The sequence below is a fragment of the Gavialis gangeticus genome, unplaced genomic scaffold (assembly GCF_001723915.1).
Source record: "Gavialis gangeticus isolate Ggan-Ray unplaced genomic scaffold, GavGan_comp1, whole genome shotgun sequence".
NCBI classification, from domain to species: Eukaryota; Metazoa; Chordata; order Crocodylia; family Gavialidae; genus Gavialis; species Gavialis gangeticus.
This window is the reverse complement of record NW_017729015.1, coordinates 13,045,659-13,073,155: the sequence shown is the minus strand read 5'-3', so window position 1 is coordinate 13,073,155 and position 27,497 is coordinate 13,045,659. Positions and strand designations below refer to the sequence as shown.

Genomic DNA, 27,497 nt, shown 5'->3' with positions numbered 1-27,497 from the left:
CGGCCACGACACCAACAGCAGCAACTGGAAGAAGCTGAATCCGGCTGCCATGCTGCCCCAGCCCTGCTGCGTGCCAGGGGTGGCGGGACCGGCCACATGCGCCACAGCCCAGGCTGCCCCCTGCGTCTGGGCTGGGTGGGGCTGAGGGACCTGGCATGGGCCAGATACAATCCCTTGGCGGGCCATATATATAGCGTGGGGAAATGGAGTACAAAGAACACATCAAAGACTCCAGGCTAATAACCTCAACTAGGGTCACTTGGTGTACTAGCCTGAAGTCAATACTGGCAGCTCATTTTGCTGCAGCGAACAGCTAGGGCAGGGGTGGGCAAAACGGCAGACCCAGCCAGTGGCCAGACTCCATTTCCCAGCAGCCCCTGGGTGGGACGAGCTAGGGGAATGCAGCCTCGGTCTGCAGGTCAGGCCGCTACAGGAAACGCACCTTCACTAAGGAGCCAGAACCAAGGCTCATGCTGCTGCACCTTGCAAAGGCACGTGAATCTGGAACTTGCTAGCTTCTGCTGCCCAAGGGGCTCTGGGACAAGCGGTTCCTTTTAGGCTGAAGAGAAAGCTGCATTTCTACTGACCCAGGAACATTTTGCCACCTCCTCTTGGAAAGCCAAAGTACTCCCCTTTCTTCCCGGACTGAGTGGTTTCAGGAACACAGCACTCACCGCAGGAGCAATCACACAGTTCAAGGGGGCTGGCATTAGCAGCTTGCTTTAGGGAATGCATTAGCCCCATAGGCCCTGAGAGAAGATTGTCCCTGCCTTGAGGTCAAGAGGGATGATAGGACTTCAATGCTGCATCATATCAAGCCACCTGGATAGACAGGAAAAAGTTTTGAAAGCAACCAAATGAAATTCAGCCAGGACAAGTGCAAAGTCCTGCCCGTGGCACAAATACAGTCCAGGGAATGACTGGATAAGCTGCAGTACTGCAGAAAAGGACTTGAGGGTCACAGCAGACCATAGTCTGAATATGAGCTAACAGCATGTTTTTGTTGCAAAAAAAGCCAACAGCAAACTGGGTTATATTACCGGGCATGTGGCTTGCAAATCAGGGAACGTGATTCTTCTGCTCTGTTCAGCACTGGTAAAGCCTCACCTAAAGCACTGTGTCCAGTTTTGGGCCCTGCAATTCAGAAAGGATGTGGACAGATGGGAAAAAGTCCATCGGAGAGCAACAACAATGATTAGAGCAGAACTTACAAGGAAAGGCTGAATGAACTAGGGTTATTCAGTCTTCTCCTTTCCACACTGAAGGTAGAGTTGATAACAGTCTTCACATAACTGAGAAGATGGAGGTGGGCTTTTCTCTGGGGCCACAGGGGACAGGAATAGCAGCCGTGGACTCAAGCTGCATCAGAGGAAATGCAGGTTGGAGATTTGGAGGAACCTTATGATGATGAGGGTGGCCAAGCACTGCAACAGGCTACCGAGAGCAGGTCTGGAATTGCCATTCCTGGAAATTTTCAAGAGCAGGTTGGGCAGATACTTGGCTGGCTTGGCTGAGGCAAGGATAATCCTGCCTGGAGCAGAGGGCTGGACTAAATGACCTTGTGAAGTACCTTCCAGCCCCACCTTCCTATGATCCTATCGTCTGCAATGTTTAAAGCAAGTCTAAGGAAGTAACTGAACCTATGATGAATCCCAGGGTCCTGGCAGAATCAGGATGTACAGAGGATGAGACAGGACCACCTGCCGCCCAGCGCAGCACGCTCTCTGCAATATCTGATACACATCTTTATTTCCCAAGCAGGAGTAATACCACTTTTATTATGAGATTATTATACACACGAAAATCTTACCACTGTGACTTCCCCTTTGACTCGCAGCCATTTCTCTCCTTTATGATTTAATCGCATTACTCTTTATACCTCTCCAAATAAATTTTCTGCAAAGTTGGTGTCGGCCACCTGCAAATACCCATAAGTCATCACGTCCCAACCCCTCAAGGTATTGCTTAGCCACGCTGGACATGTTGGCCTTTAGATCAATTAGGTTTGCTTTTATGCCAAAACTCCTTTGGGCTCCTTTTTAGTTATTTAATTGCTGTTATTGTGCAATCAATCAGCAGTTCTGCCATACGGCGTCCTCTGTCTGAAAATAATACGACAATCTCTTGCGCCCTGCAAGGTCCTAAGCAAACATTTTTTAAAGTTGCATGAATCTATTGTGAACATTTAGGCAACTCAATAATGTTTTAGAAGTGCCTCAGGCTTAAAAAAAAATACCACCAAAGTTAATGGACGCAGCAGGTGCTTGTCATCTCTTAAAATTGGGTGTCTGTATATGGATTTCTAGCCCTGTTTTCAGACAGCCTGGTTGAAAGTGTTGGCTCCATGGCTTAACAGGGGACTGAAGAGCTATTACCACTGGATTCAGGAAGGTTTATAGTGGCAAAACTGTTTTAAAGAAGTTAAAAGGAAATGTGTTTTATTTGCTAACACCTGAGTTCCAGCCTTGAAGTGGCAGTTGTTCCACAGGCTGTGGGTCCATATGCCTTCATGCTTCTGGAAGTGGGAGAGGTGGTCAACCCTGTTAGTCTGAAATCAGGCAGAAGGCAGGGCAGGGGGGCACCTTGAGAGGATCTCAAATGACTGCCCCAGGACTGCTAAAAGGTAACTAAAAGAAGGAACTCTCTCTAAAGCAATTTGGGAGTAGGACATGCTTCTTTGCTACCCTTCTTCTAATGAGCTGGGATAGAATCACAAAAAATGAGGGTGGAAGGGAGCTCAGGAGGTCACATCTAGTCCAACCCCCTGCTCAAAGCAGGACCAGCCCCAACTAGATCATCCCAGACAAGGCTTTGTCTAGCTGGGTCTTAAAAACCTCCAAGGATAGAGAATCCACCACCTCTCTGGGCAACCTGTTCCAGTGGTGAAGCCTGTTCCGCCTCGTGAGAGTTTTTCCTAATATCCAACGTAAACCTCCCTTGCTGCAACTTGAGCCCATTGCTCCTTTTTCTGTCATCTGCCACCACTGAGAACAGTTTGGCTCCGTCTTCTCTGCAACCCCCTGCAGCGAGTTGAAGGCCACTATTCAATCCCTCCTCGGTCTTCTCTTCTCCAGGCTCAATAAGCCCAGTTTCCTCAGCCTCCCCTCATCATCCACGTGTCCCAGCCCCCAAACCATTTTTGTTGCCCTCTGCTGGACTCTCTCCAATTTGTCCACATCCTTTCTGCAGTAGGAGGCCCAAAACCAGACACAGGACTCCAGATGTGGCCTCACCAGTGCAGAATAGAGAGGAACAATCACTTCCCTCAATCTGCTGACAACGCTCCATCAATGCAGCCCAGGATGCCATCAGCCTTCTTGGCACCAAGAACACACTGCTGGCTCATAGTTAGCTTATTGTCCACTGTCACCCCCAGGTCCTTTCCTGCAGAGCTGCTTCTTAGCCAGTTGGTCTCAAGCTTGTAGCAGTGCATGGGACTCTTTCATCCTAAAGCAGGACTTTGCACTTATTCTTGTTGAACCTCATGAGATTTCTTTTGGCCCAATCCTTCAATTTGTCTAGGTCACTCTGAATCCTAGCCTTCCCCTCCTGTGTATCTAGTGCTCCCCCCAGCTTGGTGTCATCCGTAAACTTGCTGAGGGTGCACTCCACCCCATCTTCCAGATCATTAATGAAGATACTGAACAAAACCAGTCCTAAGACTGACCCATGGGGCGCTCCACTTAATACCGGATGCATGGATTCAATTTAATTTTGCAAACATTTGTCACTGCTACAAAGATAAAATCCTTGATTATTTATGTATTTGAAATATGGGATTTTTAACGAAACCTAAGGAAGAAAATCCCAGCCTTAAACACAAACTTTTGTTTGGGAGACCTTGGACTATTAAAGCCTGAAGTAGTTTATACTTCTAATCTGTTTTGCACTATTGGTGTCATTTATTATTTGCACAAGAAGCACTAAACCAATTAGTTTTCCTCTCCACTTCTTTTCCTGAAATTTATTACCTCATTTCTATTGCATTTATGCTGCCATCAAAGAAAAAGGAATGCCCAATAAAATAAAAAAAAACACCTCCCCGACAACTTGCACAGAAACACAAGACCCTGAACATTTTTGGATTCCTATTAGGAAAAACTCACCATTTCAAAAAGGGCCACAGGTTCCCAGCATCTCTGTGAATGTCATAACTTCTCTTCCCTTCAATTTTTATTTATACAGTGGAAGCTGCAATTGTTAAGCAGCGTGCTTTAAAAAATCCCCCAAACCTAAGCTTTAAAAATGCTGCAGTCTGATATCCATTATGGAAAGGAGTGAAAATAAAACAAGGAAACAGTAATAGCATCTTCAAAGTGGGGGGAAAAAAATCCCCAAAACAAAATTAAAGGAAAGCAGCCCATGTTTCCTGCATGCTGAATTATGCTGTATAAGATCACTCAAGAGAAAAGTCCTCAGAACTCATATGCTTTGCAAGACGAGATAGCTGATGGCAATGACTCACGGGATAATGCTTTTGTTATTGTGAACTCAGTTTGCTGTAAGTTTTCCTTTTTTCTTGGCATGTCTGCCTTTTATGTTACAGAGCATATTAACATATTCAAAACCTACAGCTGCTGTCTTTCTGGAGTCAGTCATCTGAAAGCCTAGCTCACGGCTCGCTAGTGCCTAATATTAAGTGCCTATCATATTTTGATGCACTTGGACAATAAGTAAATAATATGCAAATGCTCGGAGTCCGAACCCTTTGAACGAATGCCTGCCACAAACCGCAGTGGGGCCGCACGCCTGAGATGGCTACGCAAGACCGCGGCCCCGATTCACCCAGCGCAAGCAAGCTCCAAGAGCACGACTTGGGTTACCTTCGTAGGTGGCTTTGAAGCCGAGTAAGTTGCTGACGCTGTCTGTCTGGAAAAGAAGCCACATCTGGTGGTGCGTGCTGACAATCAGATCGGGAACCGTCGAGCCTGTCAAACTGTCAAAAGAAAATTGGACGTATGTAATTTCCCTACGTGGGTACTTAGCTTACTGCCCATTTCAAAGACCACACACAACTTTGTTTTTGGACAGAAAATGATGGGCATCAACGTCAAAAAACCCTCTCCTGAAAATATGGAGCAGGTTTTTAGTGCTGACTCAAGTAAAATATTGATGTGCCTTTCAGCATCCAGGCCTAGTTTAATCAGAAACTGGATCACATCAATTAGATCACCTCTTTCTTTTACTCCTAACTCACAGCACCCCTTGCTCTCCTGCGCCTATCCCAGGCCAGTTAACAGTAGAAATGATAACAGGGCTAAATGTTGCAGTATTTCTTTTTTATCCTTAAAAAAGAACAACTAGAAACATGCTTATTAGAAGATGTCCTGGTACAACAGTCTGGGAACTGGGAAATCTGAGTTTTATTCCCAGCTGTGACCTTGTGTGCAACCTCAGTCAGCTACTCTATCTTTTCAGGTCTCTCTCAATCTCTCGGTGTATATTTGGACAGCACCTAGCGCAGTGAATCTCTGTTCTTGGTTGGGGACTCTAAGTGCTATTTAGCATAAATAATAGCCATTTCCATTGTCACTAAATCAAGATGCAAAAAGACAGCCTAAGGACGCGAGGGAAGCTGATGAATGAGTCCTTCCCATTACCCTCACCTGCAGTTACAAGCAAAAATGGAGCCTACTATTAGAATTAAGTACATTAATCTCATTCCTTGCAGAACATTTCCTCTGCTGAAAAGGGAAGTTTTCACAAGAGCCCCATTATACAACCATAGATGGGGCACAAGCCCTAAGGAGCTTGTTGTCTGTACAGGACCCTTGAGGATATTGCTAGGCTATGGCCTCGGGAAGCGTTGGTGCACCGTGGAAGCCAAGTGCACCCTGGAGTGACACTCCCAGGAGTAAAAACCAATAAATACGCGGGACACAGCACAACAGGTGCAAGGCCCCTTTATCCAGCCACTTGAACCATTCACCTTGCGTGTACATGCATGCATGCACACAACAGGCATCTGAAAACAGAAACGGGAGGGGGAAGAAGAGTAAGGAATCATTAGAGAGGTGAGGGACCAGAGTTTTGTCAAGCGACTCATCTTAGCAGGTGGTGCATGGTGTTACACGTTCTGAGTTACTTTGAGTCGTCTTTGTGATGCATTTTTATGCTACAATAAAAGCACCTCTATGGCATGCTTCCTTTGTAGCATGTGCTTTTGCATACGCACAGATTTAGTTTATGCCTCACATCATCCTCTGATACAACAGCAGCGGTGTCTGAAAATGCCCTTGAACCCAGAGCTCCTGAGACAGCATGGGTGTAAAACAATACTGCTTGTGAGCAAACACAGCAGCTGAGAACTGAGATAACCTAGGGACAGTAATGCCAGCTCTTGTGACCCAAAAGTCCGTTCATTGCCACTCTTTTTCCTGGGTTATCAGCAATAAGCAATAGGGGTGTGCGAAGCGGGCCCTATTTGATTTGGATTTGAATTCGGCCCGCATCAGGGATAGTGATTTGATTCATTGATTTGGATCACTGTCCCCGATTCGATTCGACCAAGTCTGAATCAGCAGGTTTGATGCTGATTTGGAGAATCAGCGATTTGGATAGACACAGCTTTAAAAGTTGTTTCTACATACCTCGAGGTACCAGTGCAGCTTGTGAACGCTGCGATGCTGGGGCGCATGGAGCGTCCTACAGGAGTGCGGGGGGCCCTCCATGTGCTCGGTTGCAACCCGGGAAGTGGACCGGAAGTACTTCCAGTCTACTTCCAGGTCTGCTGGGGGGGTGCTGGGCCCCCCCACACCGCCCCAGCACAGCAATCAGCTGCAGGGGGATCCTAGGTGCCCCTCAGACCCAGGAGACACTGGTCACCAAGCCGGGGGGAAGGGGAGGCCCCCCTGTGCACTCCCCGGTAGACCTAGAAGTGCTTCTGGTCCACTTCTGGGTATGCTGCCGAGCGCGCTGGGGAGCCCCTCGCGCTCCTGTGAGACGCTTCATGCACCCCAACATCGCAGCATTCACAAGCTGCCTGCAACGTAGAGGCATGTAGAAAAAACGTATAAAGCCGTGTCTACGTCTGAATGGCTGAATCTGTCTGAATCTCTCCGATTCCATTTGGAGAGATTAAAAGGTCCTCTGCTTCAATTTGGATTGGGAGATTCGGCCACTGAATCGGGCTGAATCTCTGCCGAATTGAATCAGGGACCGAAGCTTCGCACAGTCCTACTGCTCATCCATTTGAGCATGGTCAACCTGCTCTGCCTTCCTTAAGACTGACAGCTTATTAAATGCTAGATTCACTATAAAGTAGCCTTGCTGCTACACAAAGCCCTGAACGGGATTGGCTTTGGTCCCACTCAGATCCTCCTTGACAGAAGTCGGCATTTCTGCTTGGCCCCATCAGATCTGACGCTGGCAATGATGGATATTTTGTCATCTTGCCCTGACAGTGCAGGTCCCAGTCGCCCCCGAAATGCAGCTCATTTCATCTCGCTTTTTCAAAAGCATCTAAAAACACTTCCTTCATCTCCTTCCCTGGAGTGCTTGTGTTGTTTTACTGCTTGGGTTTTGTTTTTTTTTAATATTTCTTGATCTATCTCTTTCTAATTTTATTGAGGTTGGGTTGGTCTTAATTAAGGAGAAATTGTTTTTATGCTTGTTGCTCAACAGCTAGAAACCTTTTGCAGAGGTTGAGGGTTCTTTATAAATAATAATAATTTCCTCTCTGTTGTTATTGAAAGAAGCAGGTAGGAGGTGGGGGAAAAGCAAACAGAAGGAAAAGGCTGATTTTTTAAAAGGTGCACGCACACTTTCAAATTCCCTTTGAACCAAAGCGAACGAGGGATTTGGAGGGTACTTCCCAGTGGGAACCAAGTACCACAATGCCATGGCCGGCTTTGAGAAGATTAGCCTCTTTGAAGCAGAGATGCATTTTACAGGGGTACAAAGAATGGCAGCCAACAAGCCTACACCACTAATTTTGGGTGGTAACCTCCTCCTTTCCCCCCACCTTCTCCTCACCCCCCAAAAGTCCTGCAATTAAAGTCAACTGAATCTATTCCTTTGTCTTCAACGGATGCAAGATCGAGCTCCTAATGAAAAAAAAAATCAAGGCAGTGCCACTTTTAAGACTCTAGCTCTCAGGGTCATCAGCGATGCTGGGCCACAGGTTCGGGCAGAGCTGGAAAAGGCAGCAGAGTGCCACGATGAGGACATTCATTCACATTTATAAATGGATTTGCTTCTGCAGCCTTCATGGCAGCTGTTCTTGCGCTTCACTAGCAAATTTTGCATCAACACTCCAAGATTAATTGAAAATTCATTCCCTGGGTACCAGAAATTGGATGCTAAAAGTTACACTCATCCTAACAGACAATAGAAACGCTATTACATGACTTGTGTGACCAATTACAGCTAAGCACCAGACACTCCAAATCTGAAGCAACGTGATGTTGAGTCACTAATATTAATGACAAATGGGAAGCGATTTGAGTAATAAAACTAACTCCGGGATAAAAACAGTGTGTTCATGGACATCCCACAAACAGAAAAAAAAAAAGGAAAATCTGCTTAATAAATGATTACATAGTGTTGCCTTGGCTTTCATTTCCACATTCAGATGAATCAGGTGCGAAATGTTCGGTGACACTTTAATTACAAACCCTTTTGCAATAATCAGACTTCCCATTTACATACGTTGCACATTAACCATTCTGGCCCAAGCAACATGGTGGGATTGTGCACTGCTTATGGGGGCAGAGGAAAACAGGACGAGGAGCTGGAGACCAGTTTTGAGGAAAAAGAGAGTGAGAGCAACAGAGAGAGAGAGATAGCGCACAAGACAAAATAAGCAGAGAGGGGAAAATCTGTAGAGTTATCCTATTTATAATACTTGGAAAACTTTTTTCCTTTGGCTGTATTATAGATTTCATAGACATTAGGGCTGGAAGGGACCTTGGGAGATCATGGAGTCCAGCCCCCGACCCCGAGGGCAGGAAGTCAGCTACAGAGAGCTAGACCAGGTGTGTCAAACTGGACTAGGCTCTGGATCTGGACCCGGTGGCAGTGGCGGGGTGAGAGGAGGTGGCACAGGAGTAAAGGCAACCATTGTTCACCCCCTTACCCCTAACATACATCCCAAACGTCTGTACTTGGGTATTCAGTCGTGATCTTCCCCCTGCTCGCTCTGCCTCTCGAATCCCCAGCCCTTTCAGGAGCCCTGCAGACTGTATCTTTGACAGCCCTGGTCTAGCTGATCTTCTCTCTAATGCACTGGAAATGCCTGGGACTCTGGAAAACTTGGTGCAGTTTCCAGTGCTGCCACAGATTCCCCGGTGTGGACTTGAATACGTCACTTTAATTCTTTGTCTCGTTTCTTCCTTTGGTAAATGGAGACAAGAGCCTCCTTTCCCACTGCAAACAAGCTTGTTGTGTAAGCCCCCCAAAGCAGTTAAAGATTTTCACTAGCCCCTAACGGCCAAATGTTAGCCTCACCATTTTACAGCTAGGATAAAAGGTTAACAGTCAACTTTCAGCAGAGAACACCAGGTCCTATGCAGGCACCCAAGTGAGATGGCCAGTTTTTCAGTGTTTGGCCCCAAGCAAATTCCCGTGCTGGGATTTAAACAAGTCACTCAAAACCAGCACAATAAATCAGCACCTGGCTCCCAGCTCCCTGCTGTAATCACCGTTGTACACTGCTTCTCTCTACAAAACTAAACTGAATGCTACTTGTGTGCATCACACAACACTAGATCAACTGTTTCTTCTGTAAATTGGATTTGGATTTGAGTGGATGTCATCAGTGTAGACGGGTGCCATTCTGGCCTTTCATGGCATGGGAGGAGGAATTTAATGAAGGCGGCCAAAAGCAGGCCATCAAAAAAAGAGCAGAGAGGGAGACCTATTCAGATAATGTCAGGACTTGCTTCCTCTCTCAGGTTTATCCCATCCTAATGGATATCTAAGAGGTCATTTTTACACATATTGTGGGATGCAGCGCCAAGTGCTTTAATTAGTGAGCCATGCGAATTAAAAGCCCCTGCGCATCACGTGTATCAGTGTCCCTGTGCATTCCTGTGCTGAAAAAATGGCTGTGCTGCACTATGAACTAAAGCTCATCGAACGTGTTTCATGTTCAAAGTGCGCCCATCTTTTCGGCACGGAGACATGCAGGAACGCTGATACGCATGACGCGGATGGCTGCTGGAGCTCATTGATTTCCAGTGCTCCCAGAAGCATTGTGGCTGGCACCCCAAGAGTTACTCCTCCACCCCTGACCCACTACTGGATTTCCAGTTGTTGACTGCTGTTCAGCATAAAAATCGGTGGCAGGACAGTGAACAGTGTCAGAGATAACTCCCATGTGTTGGCCACACTGATAGTGGCTGAACAACAGTGGCATTAACTCCTTGGATGCTGGCACTGACACAACAGCTCTGGCAACTACAGTGAGAAGCCCCACAGGCCAGATCCAGAGATGGGTCACCTGGCCCATGAGAAACCCAAAGATCCAGATGTGGCCCATCACCTCCTTTGAGCTTGACACCTCTGGTTAGGATGATTGGTTACTCTGCGGGTCTGTGGCACTTTGGTGAACCTAATCTCTTTTAACATGGCTGGAATGGCTTACTCCATCATACGAACCAATTGCTTTCCTTGCAAATTGAGCAGAATCCCTATAGGCACTAGGGGGACTTTTGCATGCACAGCAAAGATCCACGCAGCCGGGTAAAACTAGAATGTTTTACAATGTTTTTTCGACCAAGGTAACTGTCGTGGCACATTACGTCTGCCATCTAAATAATATAAATACAGCAAGACAGATTCCCCATCGCCTTTGCCTTTGTGTTATTTTTTACTTGAGTGCAAAGTGGGCAGAAAACCAAATCAGAATGGTAGCAGATTACACCCACTTTGGACAAGATGCTGGGCTAAGCACAATCAGGCCCAATCAAGTTTTCAATCCCTGTGTATTCAGCATATGTGATGGCACTCGTTTCTACCCTGGAATTTGATATCACCACATTCAATTTCCTAGGTATTCAATAGTCAGTCTCCTCTCCTGGAAAGTGTTCTGAAACAGAGACAGCTTGAAAGAACAGGCGGGGGAAATGGGGTAATGGGTTTTCCAGATGGAACAACAATAAAGGGTCTAGTTAAATAAAAAATATACCTTTGCCAATAATGTTCCTTTCACTCCATGGTTTAGACCATTACAGAAAACATTCGCTAACTTTTAGCCAGCACTTCCCTGACCCTCCAGCCTTCAATTACCTATGGTTAGTATCATGATGCTGAAATATTTCCCAAGTGACAAAAGACATTTTACTTACACATAGAGCACAGTTTTCTGGTCTCCAGCTTCCCCTCCATCACCCACTGTCAGCGTGTCGTATCCTCGCTCCAATTCAAATTCTTCAAATGTGAGTTTGATAACCTAGCAAAGATGCAGCATGTTAATATGAATCAACCGCCGAGGCAGCCGGTGGCTCCTCTTGTCTTGTTTCTTTATTCATGTATCTATCGAAGAGCAATTTATATGAGTATTATATCTCCTTCATGCTGCAAATGGTGGCTGCCCTCACTTTTTATAGCACTGTGGCATTTCTCCACCAGACGGATGGAGTTGTTATTGAAATCACCTTTTGGATGTCTGTGCTGCATCTATAGATGTGAGATGCATTTACTGATACAGGCACACGTATGTTGAGTGTGCAGCATGTAGGCTGCATTTGCTGTGCTGTTCGGGCACTGTCACCCTGCTATTCCTTTTACATTTGGAGTTAGGTGATGGATTTGAATGTGCATACATGTATCATTCGTTTATTAAACACAGTACAGCCAGGCCTAAAGCAACCTGGGAACATAAGCTGGTCTGGACTGGTAGCAGGTGTGTGGTCAGCTGGTTCCCTTCCCTGGCTCCAATGATTACTGGCAGATGCTATCTGAGGCTCCCTGCAGACATCACTGTACCTGTTACACTCTGGGTAGCTTAGAGTGATCATCTCAGGCTCCCTGCAGACTCAGACAGACATCATTGCATTAGTTTGTAATTGCATTCATGGTTCCAGGTTCACATAAGCTTTAGATGGGGTTTCTCAGAAGTATGTATGAGATTTAGGAGTGCAGCCCCACCGAAAGCCGAAATCTGGTGCAAAGACAGTTGGTGCTTTTCCAAGTTCCATCCATTTTTTTTCCCCAGTGAGTGCTATGTTTTGACACTACCTCACTCTCAGACTTGGGGCACTAGGTACAAACCTACTGTGCCTGAGTCTTTATCCAGCCCTGAGTAAGTTGTATTCAGCATGGACCATCCATTTACACGCCACGATATTTGCCCTTTCATGTGCTGCAACTGCGTGTCTGTTTGCATGAGCGAGATTTCCCGTGACACCAATTAAATCAACAGGAGAGGATGTTGCTCGGCAGTTTCTCAAAAGCCCTAGCACAGAGCAAAACCTAAGCATGCATTTGGTATGTGAGAAAAACACAGTCACTAGATTACTCATAACACCATAAATGAGCAAATAGGAATTTACCTTTTTAAACAAATGTCCATTAGCTTTTCTTTATTTATTCCATTTGCAGGTCAGATTAGAAATAAACTAATCCAAGATAATAAGGGGATGGACCTTGCCATTCCAAATGCCTGCACAGCACTACACAAACACTGCACCAATAAATGCTTTCACCCAAAATGGAAAGAGGAAGCAAGGTGTTTAGATCCTCATTGGGTCCAAATCAACATAGTTACATGGATTTCAGTGGAGTTACACCTGCTTGCACCACCAAATAATGTGGCCCGTAGTCCACTTTCCCTAGGAACCAGCACTAAAACCAAGTTTCACCAATTTGCACCAGTTTCATTCCGACTCCAGCCAGTATCGCATTCATGCACCAACCTGATGTGGTTTGGTTTTGCAAGGTGTAGGAGGACTGTTTAAATCAATCAACACTGGAATTTAAAATAAAATTCTATTAGACATTTTTATCCATATTGAAATGCAGAAAGAGTAACTGCTTACAAGCTATGGGTATACTATCTATATTGAGAAGCATCTCTCTAAAAGAAGGCCACTAGCAAAAAAAGAAAAAGACTTCAGTATATGAGGTGAAAAGTCTTGGGACAAAAGCAGAATCTAATGCTCCAACACTATGACGACTTAAGTATGTGCATAACTTTAAACTTGCAAGTAATCCCACAGAAATCAAAAGAAACCACAGATCTCAACGGCAACTGGTTTTGGTTGCGCTAGGGGTGTGCTTACAGATCACTTGCCTTTCAAGCCCTAGCCTTGTCTCCCATCCCATCTCATGCAATATTAAGGTATAGACCTGCTTCTCATCAGCCTACTATACAATTGCAAAGCCACAGGTATTGTTTAGGGGAAGCTACAGCATGTTGAACAACTTCCGATATTTATTTTTAAGTGGACCAGATACAAAATGTGGGCTCCCTTCTAAAAACTAGGAACATATACATAATTCAGGCTGAATGTTCTGTGCTACTGTCTTATACATATGTTTAAATCTGGAGAATAAGCTAATAAAACTAGGCACTGTGTCTAAAACATCCGAAGAGGAACAGCGCATTCAGAAGCTGATGGGATCTAATATAAAGGCATAATGGTAGTTGGGAGCTGGTGTACATTTTAGTAGTGATCAATTCCAATTGCTGGTTCTGCCACTCCATTAACACTCTTAAAATCCCTATATATTTAAAAAAAATATATATAACACTGCTAATATTAGTAGCGGTGCTGAAGTTTTAACCTGTAGAAAATCTTAAACCATGTAAAGGCAAAATAATGTAATTAATATAAAGAGCATCATGCTGTAAAATGGCACACATCATTAGATAAACCAGTCATTCAAATAAACTGCATTTTAAAGATTCTGACCCTAATTAAATAGCTAATTAGATTCGTGTATACTGTAGACCGTCACCTTGTTGCATAGGAACAGAATGAGTGTAATATTTATTTATGTATTTTTCCACATTATTTTTTCCTTTTCATTGAAGACTACAAATTATTTAATGAATCATTAAACAACAAGGGACCTCTTGGCACATGCGGATACACTCATGGCACAAAACCTTGTTTTAAAGTCATTTAAATGACAGGAAGCAATTAGCAATGTCAAAGAAATGGGGTTGAGTCTGTCTCATGATCTAATAGCTTGATCTACTGCTATTTCTGATTTGAATGAAGGTTACATTTAGAGAATAAGATTACAATGCTAATACTGTCCATGGAGTATAGCACCTCAAACGAACTCATTTCCAAAGGCCTTACGGATATTGATTAAGTCCCCCAACACTGCTTTAAGGTCATTCAGTAAACCCGGCTACCCACACAATGCATTTACAAATAGGTGGTGTTTCTACACCGGGGGACAAGGAAGCTGTGCAGGGATGTGCCCACAGCTGGACTGGGGAAGCAGCAGAGATGAGAATCAAAACGTGGGCATTTCTAACCCAAGCCACTTAATCCACAGTTTCCTCAGAGTAAAATTGTCCTGGTCAGACTATCCAAAACCAGATCCCTTCTCCCCTGGGAATCAAAGGCCAATATAGAGCCTCCTTTCTACAAGATGGCCTCAGTCCAGAAAAGCCCTTAGGACAACACTTCCCTTTAAGCTTGCAAGCGCTCTGTCCTCACCACTGCCTGCGGCTGAATCCCAGGAGTCAAAAGAAACATGGACAAATGAGCTTGCCCTTATTTGAAGAGGGTGATCTCAGAAATGCCAAATTTAGTTCCCCACAACGGTCATGCGCGCTTCTCAAGATTGGGTCTGGTTAGCAATGCTTCCCACTTCTGATGCAATTCCTTCACTTGACACAGGCTCCCAATGCAAAGTCTAGGCACCATGAATGGTCCTCAGAAGAGGATTTGCATAGCCCTTGTGTGGTGCACAGGCCTTGTGGTGAGCTAATTGTACAGGAATGAATTTCAGGCTGTCAGCCAACCTGATCTCTGCCCTCAACACTGTTTACCGAGGGCTTCTGACTGAGTGTCAGAAAGGATGATGTAGCTCAGTGGACTGGGCTTCCTACAAACATATCAGCCTTGAAAAACTCTGCTGCCCCATTTGTCCAAGGAGTGCAGCTGTTTGATGGCCGAGTATACTAGGTAGGGCTTTTATTATAATTTTCCTTTCCCCCATTATCATCCATCATCACAGTAAAAGCCAGCAGGATGTTTGGTCTAGGCAGCTTTTTAAGACAATATTGCTGGTTTGCAACATATCATGGAGTAAACAAATATCTCATCACTTAGGAGGGATGGGAGAAAAAACAAGAGCACCAGAGTGGTTTATTAGTGGGTTGTTTTTTCTCCAACACAAACACAAGCCTTTCAAGTTCTGTGGGGGGAGAGCAAAGATTTCCTTTCCATTTATTCCCCTCAGCCACCCAAGGGAAATTTATCTATATTTATATCTATCTAGCAAAGGTGAAATTATATGTATATGTAGATGTATATGTATATGTATATTAAATTGAAACCTGGGCAGGGCACATTGGGTAAAAATTCAGCTCTCTACAAAGGGCCACCCCTGGGGAAATTAAGGCCTTAAAATTGGAGTTCACATAGCACAGTGGTCTCCAACCTTTTTAAATAGGAGATCAGCTTTGGCATTTAAAAGCAGCCCAAAATCTACCGTGCGTCGCTGCCACTCTCTTCCCCTCACCCAGCAAGTAAGTCTGTGGGGGGGGGGGGCAGATCAAAGCAGAAGGAGAAAAAAGTATTTGGGGGTGCGCCTCCCCAGCAGGTAAGTCCCACCCAGCCGGGGCCCCACTCAACTTACCCCTGCTCGTGCCACTGCGGCACTGTCGCTCGCTGCGGGGGTTTGATCCAGCCCCCTCCCGTCCCCCACGAACTGACCTGCTGGGCTGGGACACACGTGCATGCACACGGGCATTCAGCCCCCGACCCCAGCCTCAGATCGACTCCAAGAGGCTCCAAGACCTACCGCAAGAGGCTTCGAGATCTACCAGTGGATCAAGATCCACTGGTTTGGATCAAGATCCACTGGGTGGTGGACATAGCCCAAGGGGCCAGGTGCGGAGTCTCTGCACAGGGGTGAGTTTTGTCTATACTTGAAATTTTGGCTAGAAAGTGTTTTTTGCTCTGCTTTTAGAAGAGAAAAATAAAATCGGGAAAAATGCAGCAGCTCAACACTCTTTTCCCCACTACCAAGGGACACTTGAAACTTAAAAACCAGATCATAAACTGGTAAAAGATTATGGGGTGCAATGGAACAATATTGATTTGGATCACCTGAGGATGCTTTGGGGCTCTGAAAGTCCCATGAAACATGCCGAACAGGTCACTTTCAAATGAGCTCTCAATTTAGATCAACCGTTTTCTCATCCCTAACAATAGGAACTCACGGAAGACCTGAGGCAAAGCCATTTCAAATCAACGAGAAGCCTCACCCTGATTTCAACGGGTTTCCTGGAATCAAACAGAAGTAGTGCCGGAAGGGACCTCGGAAGGTCATCTGGTCCAACACCCTGCTCTAGGCAGGATCACCCCTGTCTAAAATAAGCTTTGACAGGTGCTTGTCCAACCTACTCTGAAAAACTTCCAAGCATGGCAATTCTACAGCCTCTCTAGGAAATCACCCCAATTTTACAGATGGGAAACGTGAATCAAGGAGGTGAAAGGCCTAATTTAGAAATGTATTTAAACACACGCCTAGATTTAAGCTTAAGAAGAAGCCCGTTGACTTCTTATGTGCTGGGGGCTGCTTTCTGAATCGAAGCCTAAATGGCTTTCCAAAGACTCCAAAAAATATCAGTGACAAAGGTCAGAGTCCAACACAGGTCCTAGTAGCTCCCAGTCCTATACAAGCACCTGCCTATTAGGGGTGTGTGAAGCAGGCCGTATTCAATTCAGATTCAGATTCGGTCATAATCTGGGACAGTGATTTGATCTGTAGATTCGGATCACTGTCCCCGATTTGATTCGGCCAAATCCGAATCTGAAGATTCGATGCTGATTCAGAAAATCAGTGATTCGGATATAGACACGGCTCTAAGTGTTTTGTCTACATACCTCGAGGTACTGGTGCGGCTTGTAAATGCTGTGATGTGGGGGCGCATGGGACATCCCACAGGAGCGGGGGGGATGCTCAGCAGCAAACCTGGAAGTGGACCAGAAGTACTTCCAGGTCTGCCAGGGAGTGCAAACCCCCAGCTCGGTGATTGGCCACAGGGGGACCCCAGGTGACCCCGCAGATCCAGGAGGCACCAGTCACCAAGCCAGGAGGGTGCGGGGGGGTCCCCAGCGCACTGCCCGGGGGACCTGGAAGTGGACCGGAAGTGCTTCTGGTCTACTTCTGGGTCTACTGCCAAGCAAGCTGTGCTCCTGTGGGCCACTCCATCCACCCCACCACTGCAGCTTTCATGAGCCACCTGCTACCTAGAGGTACGTAGAAAAAACATTTAAAGCTGTGTCTATGTCTAAATCGCTGAATCTTTCCGAGTCTCTCCGATTTGATTCGGAGAGATTAAAGAGTCCTCTGATTCGATTCGAATTTGGAGATTTGGCCACCCAGTTGGCCGAATCTCCACCAAACCGAATCAGGGACCAAAGCTTTGCACAGCCCTACTGCCTATACTGTCAACAGGTCAACTAAACCAACCCAGCTAGCAAACTACATAGGGTCAAGGAACAGTTCATTCCCGGGAATCTACATGTAGGATTGGGCCCTTGCTATGAGCATATCTTTCTTCTGATAAACATTTAATTTTGCTGTGGCACGCAGGGGTTTGGGGCTGGCGGCATGGGTTTTCAGCAGGCAGAGGAGGGCCCTTCGGTGTGCTCTGACTCTGCGCTCTTGACAGATTCCTTAAATAGCAGCGAAAGCTAAATGCAATCGATTTGTTTTCATTGTTTCCTCTCTTCCCAAGGAGTGCCAAAAGCCAGCCCACTCCTTGCGTGGACCCTGGGGACCATGCAGAGCACTCTCTGCCATTTAAACAGGGCAAAGACATCAGTCTTTGGTTTTGAACTACCTCTCAAATTAACGCGAACAAGCTAAACAGTTTGCAAGTGACAAGCAGACACAGCAGCTGCTTTTTCAAACCCATTAGAGTATTTTTTCTCAATCCTGGGCTGCAAAAGGCAGAGAGGTTCCCCCCCCGCCGAAGACATGCTTCTGGAATAAAGTGTTCAACCCTCTGAAACGCTCACGGAAACCTTTCATAAACTGATGCTCATAATTAACGGCTTGTCACTTAAGAAGAAAGAAGTCACAATCTGTTTTGTATGGGCTGAATCCTCAGCTGTCATAAGCCAAGGTAGCTCTATTGACTTCAATGGGGCTTAAACCCAGCAAGCCTGTGGATCTTAAACAGGTTACAATTTCTTCTGCCGTGTATTTTCTGTGGGAAGTCACTAGGTAATGGAAACAACAGAGCTCCATGGACTTATGCCAGCTGAGGAGTTGGCCCTATGGATTCTTAAAAGAGGAGAAGCCCAAGTGGAGAAAGAGCAGGAGTCAATCTAGAGTGGACAGGGAGTCTTAGAAATGTGGGATGGGTCATTGCTTAACAGGTTTAAGCAGCACGGGGGGAACCTGCTCGGCCGTACTGCTGGTGAAAGAGCAAAAAAATCATTTCCTGGCTCTTCAGGCTGAACGTGTGATTGGCACAAAAGCCAACAAGAAGGGTCGAAGGTTGGAGTCTGCATATTCAAACACTAAGGAGAAGTGACACGAGGCAGTTCTCTCGTTTGGGGTCGCTAAAGCGGTGGTCGTGGTCCTGTACTGCAGAAGGCATCTCGCAACACAGGAATTACCGTCCTGCTCCTTTGTGGATGGTGCCAGAAAATCCAAGTCAAAGGCAGCTGCTGGGAGTGAAACACCTCTAAAAACCACCCAACTCACTTAGGTGCTCAAGCATGGATTTAGTTGAGTATTTTTATGTGCCCAAGCTTGAAAGCAAAACTCACTGACTCCCTGCAAATGCCTTATTCAAACTCCGAAACACAAGGAATGGTTTTACTCACCAGAACTCTACACCTATTTCTTAAATAAAAAAAGATACATAATAGGAGGGGGGGGCAGGATTAAAAAGGAGGAATCAAATAGATTCTCCCCCCTTTCACTGCCATTTCTATTAGGGCCTTAAAGGATTAGGCTCGGGGTAACATTAGCAGTGTATTCCCTGAGAAAACATGGCTTATAGAGTTGGCTTTGGGGAATTAAACACTACTGGCTCCTGCTAGAAACTTTTCAACTGCACTCCTGGACTGGGATACCCCCTGCACACTGATCTGATGTAACCAGCTTTAGCAGCATTCAGTGCAGTTACTAAAAAGAAGGGTTTGGAAGCAAGAGGAGACTAACATATGCTTACTGCCTGATTTTTCACAGAGACTGAGCGCCTGTGTCTACCATTAATGTTAGATGGAGTTAAAGATGCTGATACTTCTGAAACCCTGGCTTGTTCAGTGCATCCCTTTTTGCAGTGGTTAGAGATGCTGGGATATCAGGAACCCGAAAGGGAGCTATTTGACATATCAGGTGGGGATTTTTAGAGGTCACAGAGAAGCCCCAGCTAAAATGAAACCAGACTGGCTGTATCAAATCAGGAGCTGCATTTGCTGCACAAGCCAAGGACCTGCACAGGAACCTGGGCCTGTAGGTTTGCCTTCTAACAGCAGATTCAGCTCAGCAAAACAACTGCAAGGTGAAGCTGCTGAAACCAGTAAGGCTCCCAGATCCCAGGCAATGGAGCAGAGCTCCCTACTCTAATCTCCATCCCATCCCCTCTGTCACTCATCCATGCACTACCCCCTGCGTATCGCTGCTGTGGGGACAAACAGTGGGCAGGATTTCCTGGTGACAGATAGCTCCTCACTGATAAGGACCTTAGCTCTCTTGGTCAATGAGGACACTTCACTTCACCTCACCTCTATTCCTATTCCACTTGGGATCTTCACAGCTTCCCTCCCTTGGTTGAAAGAAAACCCATTTTGTTCTAATACCAACTTTATTCTGGACTCACTCCCCTCATATGTCTCTCTTCCCTGCCAGTCCTGTCAACATGCCAATCTGGGACTAAGAGGAGGTAGAAAAATGCACAGTAGTACTTGGGTCTAATTGAGTACCTAAGCAATAGTCCATAGGCTTACTTGTTCTAGCCCTGCAGAGGATAGTTACCCTTGGATGGGTTTCCTTCCACACATCCCCATTAACACTCAGTGGAAGAATCCAGCTCCAAGGTAGGAGCCTTAACATGGCCAAACAACCTACTACAGAAATCAATGGAGCTATCCCAATTTCTGCCAGCTGTGGATCTGGCTCTGTGTCTCCACTCTGCACAGGTTACGTTATGGAGACATCTTTGAATCAGTCCAGCCGCCAAGATCTGGATGCGGGCTTTCCATGTCATAATATCAGTTACAGTTTCACTAGATGCACCATCAGGGATGGCTCTTGTTATCCAGAGCCAACTCTGCATGGCTGCATTAGCTTGATGAGGAAGGACCTGTGCCTCTGAGAGGAAGGAACAATGACTTAAGAATGCATAGGAAAAAAATGAGCAATTCACCTCCTTGAATTTGGGACATAACACCCTTCTAGAGAGCCAGGCCAAGATACCCAACTCTATGAAATGTATGACTAGTGGGACCCCTCCAGTCATGGAAGATGCCCTGAAAACAGTCATGCAATTAAAGGTTCACAGAAACAGCACTCTTTAAAGTCATTGGGACTGATGGTAGAGGTGTTCTCTTTTAGTAGACCAACTAGATTTTTGCAAAAAAAAATCTTTAAACAAAAGATTTTGCAGAAATCTAGTTGGTCTACTTAAAGAGATCACCTCTACCATGAGTCCTGATCCCTTTTGCCTCTAGACCCCTATGGCTACATCCTGGATACCTGGCTGTTCAATGCCATGCTTTTTCAGGGACATTTTCTTCCTAAAGGCCTGAGCCAAACCCTCCTGCAGTCACTGGAATATCTGGTGGGAGTCAGTAAGCTTTACAGCCGGCCCCACGCCCCTGGTGTCAGTGCTTTAGGGCTAAGCAGCGTAGGTGAGCATGCTCGAGACCGCCCACCGGGCCATGCTGTTGGGAATTTCAATAGCAGAATTTGTTAGTGTTTCAGCTAGACTGGAAAAAAGCCACAGAGAAAAGATGCTGGGAAATTAACATCTTGATGAAGTGCTTTCTTTGGATCAGTTGCAGAAGGCACAGAGCCAACATGCAAGCTTGTCTAGAGGCAACAGCCAAGAAATAATTGACTGAATAAGTGTAAGAGACTAATGGCTTGAAATGCAAACTTTTTCATGAACTAACAGGAGTCATATTAGTTAGGGGAAAAAAAAAATCATTGAACCTATCTTCCTACAACTGCAGGATATTCCTCCCATTTAAATAATGCATTCGATACCTCAGTGAGTTGTACTGATGGCAAGCACCTGCTTGTGTTCCCGCCATACCAGAGTATTTTCACCACAAAAATGCAGGGATGGAGTTAGCCCAGACTTTGCTTTTTGTACAGATGGACACCTTGGGGCTTGGCGGTGCCATCTGGGAAGACGCACTTGAATAGCTATCAGGTGACTGTTTCTTGCCTTGGCATCAGAGCTGGGAGTCAAGCTTCGGTTCTGCCCGTTCCTATCTTTGATTAAAACACATGTTCACCTTCTCTGAGCAACTCCTTTCTTTCGGTTTAACCCTTGTCCCCTCTCTGCTTTTCTAGTTCTTCACCGTGCCTATTGGACCGGTACCTTCCACTGATACTCTGCTGAAATTAGATGAAAAGGCTAAGGGAGACTGCCACGATCACATAGTCTGATCAAGAAGACGGTCTCGATCTGGCTCACAGTCATACAACATCCTCGGTTCCTTCAGCAACATGCAAGCTATAAGACATCTGAAAACACTTTGTCCCTTCACTGCCATGCCAGGTGTACTCCACTTGGATGTGCATAGTTTATTTGGCAACATGGCTAAGCTGCCCTGCTTAGGAGCATTTGGAAATGTCAGTAATATTCATATGCTTAGAGCCATCTCCTTCCATTTCGCTAAATGCTAATAAAGCCAAAGGCTTGGGAATTAGACACACAACACCTGTGATACATCTCCAATTAGTAAAAAGCTATTGTTGAGTGGTTTAGCCCAGCACCATCATCACCACCTTCCCCCAAAATGCAGTTATGAACCAGGGTGGATTCTTATCACGTGTAACATTTAAAAGCAATCTTGAAATCTTGTTTTCTTGTATGCAAACAAGTGGACAATTCAGCAAGCGAATTCTGCCATGCAGGCATGGCCAGGGGAAGGGGAAATGCAAATGAAATGTTGCCACAAAAGGGGATGAGAAAATCCCAGGCTCTGTTACTCAGAACTTTTCAAACCTGCCAGCGTTGGGGGTGCAAAGCCTTGAAGATGAATGGCTCGAACAAAGGAAACGAAGGAGAGAGAGTCCCTGTCCCCCATCCGCCTCCCCCTTTGGAAACCCAGCCCATGGCCAATGGCTTTTGCCCTGTGTCAGACATCTCGGGAAGGCTGGGAAGGTCTCCAAACCATGTTTCTAGACCACTCTCTGAGGATGGAAAAGAGGTTGCAATTTGGAGAGTGATGGGAAACAATGAGCACTGCTATCACCACTTGGAGATGCTAGTCAGCTGCTTTCCCATGGGCCTGCACCACTGAGACAGGACACTCTGCACCCTCAGTGCTCACTGGTTTGGAGATCACAGGTTTAAGACCCTTCCTCCCCACAGACACATGAAGAAGGAGAAAGCAGAGAAAACTCAACCACACTTTTTCCCTGCTCCAAACCCAACTGGACCAGGGTGCGGGGGGAGGAGGGGGAGGGGGTCTGGCTGGTATATGGCACAAAATGGCATATCATAAGCCAACAGCAAATCTTTGCTGTCTTGATTTTCTTCCACCCTGTGGGGTATAAACCCTCATTGCTTGGGACCCGCTATCAGTCAAGAGAAAACGAAAATCAGCATTCCTGGCATGGCCCCCCTATGCCTTAACTGCAAGCCAGTTTTGATGAAATGCTTTGCTAAGCTGTTTGGCATGTCAGAGCTGTTCACATCAAGATATCAAAAGGTTCTGATTAAAAATAATTACATTCACTTTTAATTGCACCCTTTAAAGAAACATATTCTAAACAGGGAGGAAGGTGATGTGTCATGGCCTCCGTAAGCAGCTGAGATGCATTCAGTCAGAAGACACGGCAGCAACAAAAACTAAGACAGCTTTTAGAAGAAAGCAAGCAAGCGCAGGAAAGGAAGAAGAGGAGCAGCTGCTTCAACAAGGAGTGAGGGTAAAGACAATGACAGGGAGATGCATCTGCGAGACCTACCTTGGCTGGATTGAGGGCCGTGATCACCCATACACAGTAGGCATTGTTATCATACTGTACAGGGTAGTTGGGAGAAGTTATCACTCCGCTGGGGCCACGGAGGTATGTATCGCACATCCTGGCTGTGAAGAAGAAAATAAGACAGAGCATGTTTGGGAGGTTCGTTTGTCCAAGCATGTCCATTTGGCCCTTTCTTAGGGAAGGTAGTGGCGCTTGCATAAAATTTGCTGCAGAGCTGGGGTGGGGGGGCGGTGTTGTGTCCTTTGCAGTACAAAAGAAACAGGACTTTGCTGTGATGAATAAAACAGGGGTTATTTATGGAGCCTGATGGGCCCTCGGGTTAGTTTAACAGAGCCTGTGCTGCCTACGGTTACTGCATAAAAACCTCCTTAAGTCTGGTGCATGGACAGCTTCGCAGGCTACCTTGAGCACTTCAGCTAGGACATATCATTTCTTTCCAATCTGCCAGGCGGGCCTTGTTCTCTTTTCTCTACACACCTAATCAAAAGTTGGCCAATGAAGAGAGGCTGAATTAAGTCTGATGTCGCCAAAGACTGGGCAAAACAGATATGGAGATGGCAGCTCTGCTCCATACCTTAAAGCATCTTAAGTCAAGCAGAGGAGTCCTTTTGTCACAGGTGTCCACCAGTTCCCTCTCCCTTGGCAAATGTGCAGTAAAGAGCCTTGCCTGCAGGTATCTTTGAGACAAGTACTGAGTGAGACAAGGACCCGGGCCACAGTTTCTGATCTGAAGTAGCCTTTTTGGAACTTTTCCCAAAGCCCAATGGAGCGGGTGGGTGTGCGTGCACACGTGTGCATACGTGCCGCACGCTCACATGTGCCATCAGATCCAAAGGTCTACTATGGGTCCATCACTCACCAGAACACATAAGGCTGGTGATGAAGGGCTCTGTCACATGGGATGAGCAACACAATTCAACAGCTGCTCTTTCACATAGCTCTCCCCAGTCTATGCGTCTAACAACCAACTCTGAGCCCACTTCAATGTGAATGGTGGTTTTAGAGGGGGGGAGTGCTTTTCAATGGGAAGGCAGGACAATAGAAAGTACAGCGAGAGAAGTGACCAAATTTGCCCCCTTTCCTCAACCCTCCCCACTTCATCTGACCTGTTTCACTTAAAGACGACACACACAGAGGAGCTGTCTTCTTTCAAACTGAAGCTTCGCCCCTCTGCCCTTGTTCCCTCCCTCCCAAGCCCATGCGTTTACATTGCAATCCTGCATCAGGCAATGATGGAGACAAAATCAATCTCTATTGCCAGGCGAGATGCTCAGACAGGCCTTCCAAGTTTTTATTTCACCCCCTAAACTCCATACTAGTTAGACCTGCTGATGTGAAAGCTGCATCTTCAAAAAAAACCCAAACAAACAACGGGTACATTTTCTATCTGCCTCGCCTCTTCTGCTTGAGGCTGTTTCTTTTTAACTGGATAGCACCAAGGAGTGGGCTAGAAGCCCAAGGCAGGACCATCATGGGAGGCTGTGCTGAAATAGTGGTGCTGAGGACAAGTTTTCTACGTGCACCTACCCAGCTGAACTCATCCAGAACAGGAAAGGTATCGCTGGAAGGGTGCATCACTCAGATAGCAAAGCAATTAGTTATGCAAACCAGCAAAAGCCTCTCTAGTGACTTGACTGGACCCTGGTCCAGGTCCAGAGTACCTGGCCATGCTTCTTCTAGCTGCTGACTGCCTGCTGCTTACCCATAAAAATTGGCAAAGAGTGGTAAATGTCCCAGTGGCTCAACCAAGAAGCCCTTGGCCAGGACCTGAGAAGATATGCCTGTGGGACTCAGAAGGCCTCCATTGCTGCAGCATCTGAATGCCTATGTATCTTTGATGAGCTGATCCTCGCCACAAATAAAGGACAAAAATGTCCCATTAGCCTCATTTAGCAAATGGGGAATTGCAGCACTGACAGGCTAAACACAACTTGCTGCAGGTCACAAATAAAATCGGTGGCAGAGCAGAAAATTGGGATGTCCTATGTCACAAACCAAGGGGTCCAAACAACCTCTTGCCACAGAGAAGTGAGTTATGCATGGCTCCTGTGGACAACTGGACACTTGAATGTCTAAGGAATTTGTCATTTAAACAAGGAAATGTGAAAACAGCAAGAGGGATAAAAATGATTTAAAACAGGAATAAAAGGCAAATGGGGGGGAGGGGATTTTGTCCAAAAAAGAACCACTTCCCACCCCCCACCGAGGTTGGATTGAAAAAAAAATCAAGTTGATTCACAGAGTAGTAATAACGCAGGCAAATCCTTTCTTATCTCAAACGAAAGGACACTATAAATTTCCTTTATAGTGTCACATATTTATGCCAAATATCCTCTTACACTGATTCAATTTATTCTACACTTGTTTCAAAGAATTAGATGGGATTCTAACGCCTTGCAAAACTCTGCAGAGGAAATTAAAGGGGGAAAAAAGAACTGAAGAAAAAACAATTTATGACTTTAAGGGCTTTAGAGGGATTTAATTAAAAATATTACAAGTTGTTCATTATTAGCATGACAAATATCATGATTATACATGCCAATTTAGGAGGAACCAAAAACAGCCAAGGGCAGAATGGGCATCAATATTGGCTAGTCTCGGTTCACATATGCACACTAGTGGGTTGAAGGACATCCAAATTATGTCATTTCTGGCCTACTTCCTCTGGGCCACCAGTGGAAACCACCAAAAGTAAGGTTGCGAACCTCTGGTTAATGAGAAAATCCTGTGCGAAGTACTCTGCTTTCTGTATATCCTTTCACAGCATCTGATGAAGTGAGCTTCAGCCCATGAAATCTTGTGCTAGATATATCTGCTCTGGTTTGTCTATAGGGGAAAATCTACCTTGTCTTCCGACTAACTATGTCTGTCAAACTACAGTTTTTGGCACGCAGAGGTCCAGCTGGCAATAGCATTGAAAGAGAGAGAATGAGCTTTCCAAACGTGCATATTTCTTATGGTTCTTGTGCTTTTGGGGTACCTAACCTGAGAAAGCACCCAAATCAAGGGGCTTGATATTCAGAAAACACTGGATGCCCCAAGTCCTTTAAAAGGAAGGCCACCTTTAGGGATCTCAAGATGGGTACCTTGAAAATGCTACTCACTTCTTCTTATCTTGGCTATGGATTGAAGCCTGCAATCTGGATAATAAGTAAATATCCAGGTTTCATTTACCAGTCAATGTTTTGTACTGCCACCTGCCACCATAGCATCTGAGGACCTTTCATACAAAATAGACTAGTGAAGTCCAGAGTTGAGGTTCTTTTTCCTTTACAGGTTATTGTTTGCATCTTGTTTAATACAAGATGCAAAGCCACCTGAGCCTGGCCTATATTTTCATCAGTAAAACCTAGCAGATTAGGGATGTGGTCTTTTTACCTGTATGGTTATTCCAGTACAAGTTTTGTGGATGCAGTTGTTTGGTATAAAGTGCTGATACAGTGCAATGTAGGACACAAAGACAAAAGCTGACTTAGCTACACTGGCCAAAAGTGAGAAGAGGTGTAGATGCTGTTAATCACAGCAAATCTACGTATTCACCAGCACAGCTTGTGACACTTGTGATTTTACAGTACTCGGCTCTGCCAGCCTAGTTGCCTTCACACTACAACTTGGATGTTAGTGAATGCTGGTACTCCTACACTTGTACAATGCTCCTAAAAAAGACTCAGATTTATGCCTTTCGGTATGGTAGCAACACACTGTAGCAGTACACAACTGCTCATAATGCTAGAACTGCATCTGCTTGGCGGGTCAATCATTTTAATTATACTAGTATAGTTAAAATGGTATAACTTTTACGTGTGGCAAGCTCCTGGAAATGGACAGTTATGAAATAACCTGTCTGTAATACTCTCCCTCACCCCCAATCTAAAGCAGTTAAAGGCTAGTTTATGACCCGAAGAGGGAGAGCAGTTTATTAAACTTCAGTCTATGCATGAAGTTAGGTGCCCAAAAGTGGACCCAGTCCTCCAGGGGAAGCATTACGAGGGAGGAGTAGAGTGGAAAGATTACTTCATGTGCCTAATACAAGATACTTCTGTTGACTTGTGTTAGTACAATGATTGCTTTATTTGCCATATTGTGACAGTGCTGACTCACGTTCAGTTTGCAATCCCTTATAATAACCCTTTTTTTCCTGCAGAACTGTATCCTAGCCAGTCATCCTTTTGTGTGTG

At 45.6% G+C, this 27,497-nt stretch overlaps 1 protein-coding gene across 3 annotated transcripts in view; it reads right to left on the bottom strand.

The window, feature by feature from the left end:
- Window positions 1-27,497, bottom strand: part of CSMD2 (CUB and Sushi multiple domains 2) — a 795,490-nt gene that overhangs the window by 309,400 nt on the left and 458,593 nt on the right. For 2 of the 3 annotated variants that reach the window (XM_019512241.1, XM_019512242.1), the window contains 3 exons: window positions 23,299-23,420; window positions 11,289-11,392; window positions 4,824-4,936 (listed from right to left, as the gene is read on the bottom strand). The exons of the other annotated variant lie outside the window; for it this stretch is intronic. In XM_019512241.1, coding sequence (XP_019367786.1) covers window positions 4,824-4,936; window positions 11,289-11,392; window positions 23,299-23,420 — 339 coding nt within the window. The remainder of the gene's footprint in view (window positions 1-4,823; window positions 4,937-11,288; window positions 11,393-23,298; window positions 23,421-27,497) is intronic. 3 annotated transcript variants of the gene reach the window in all.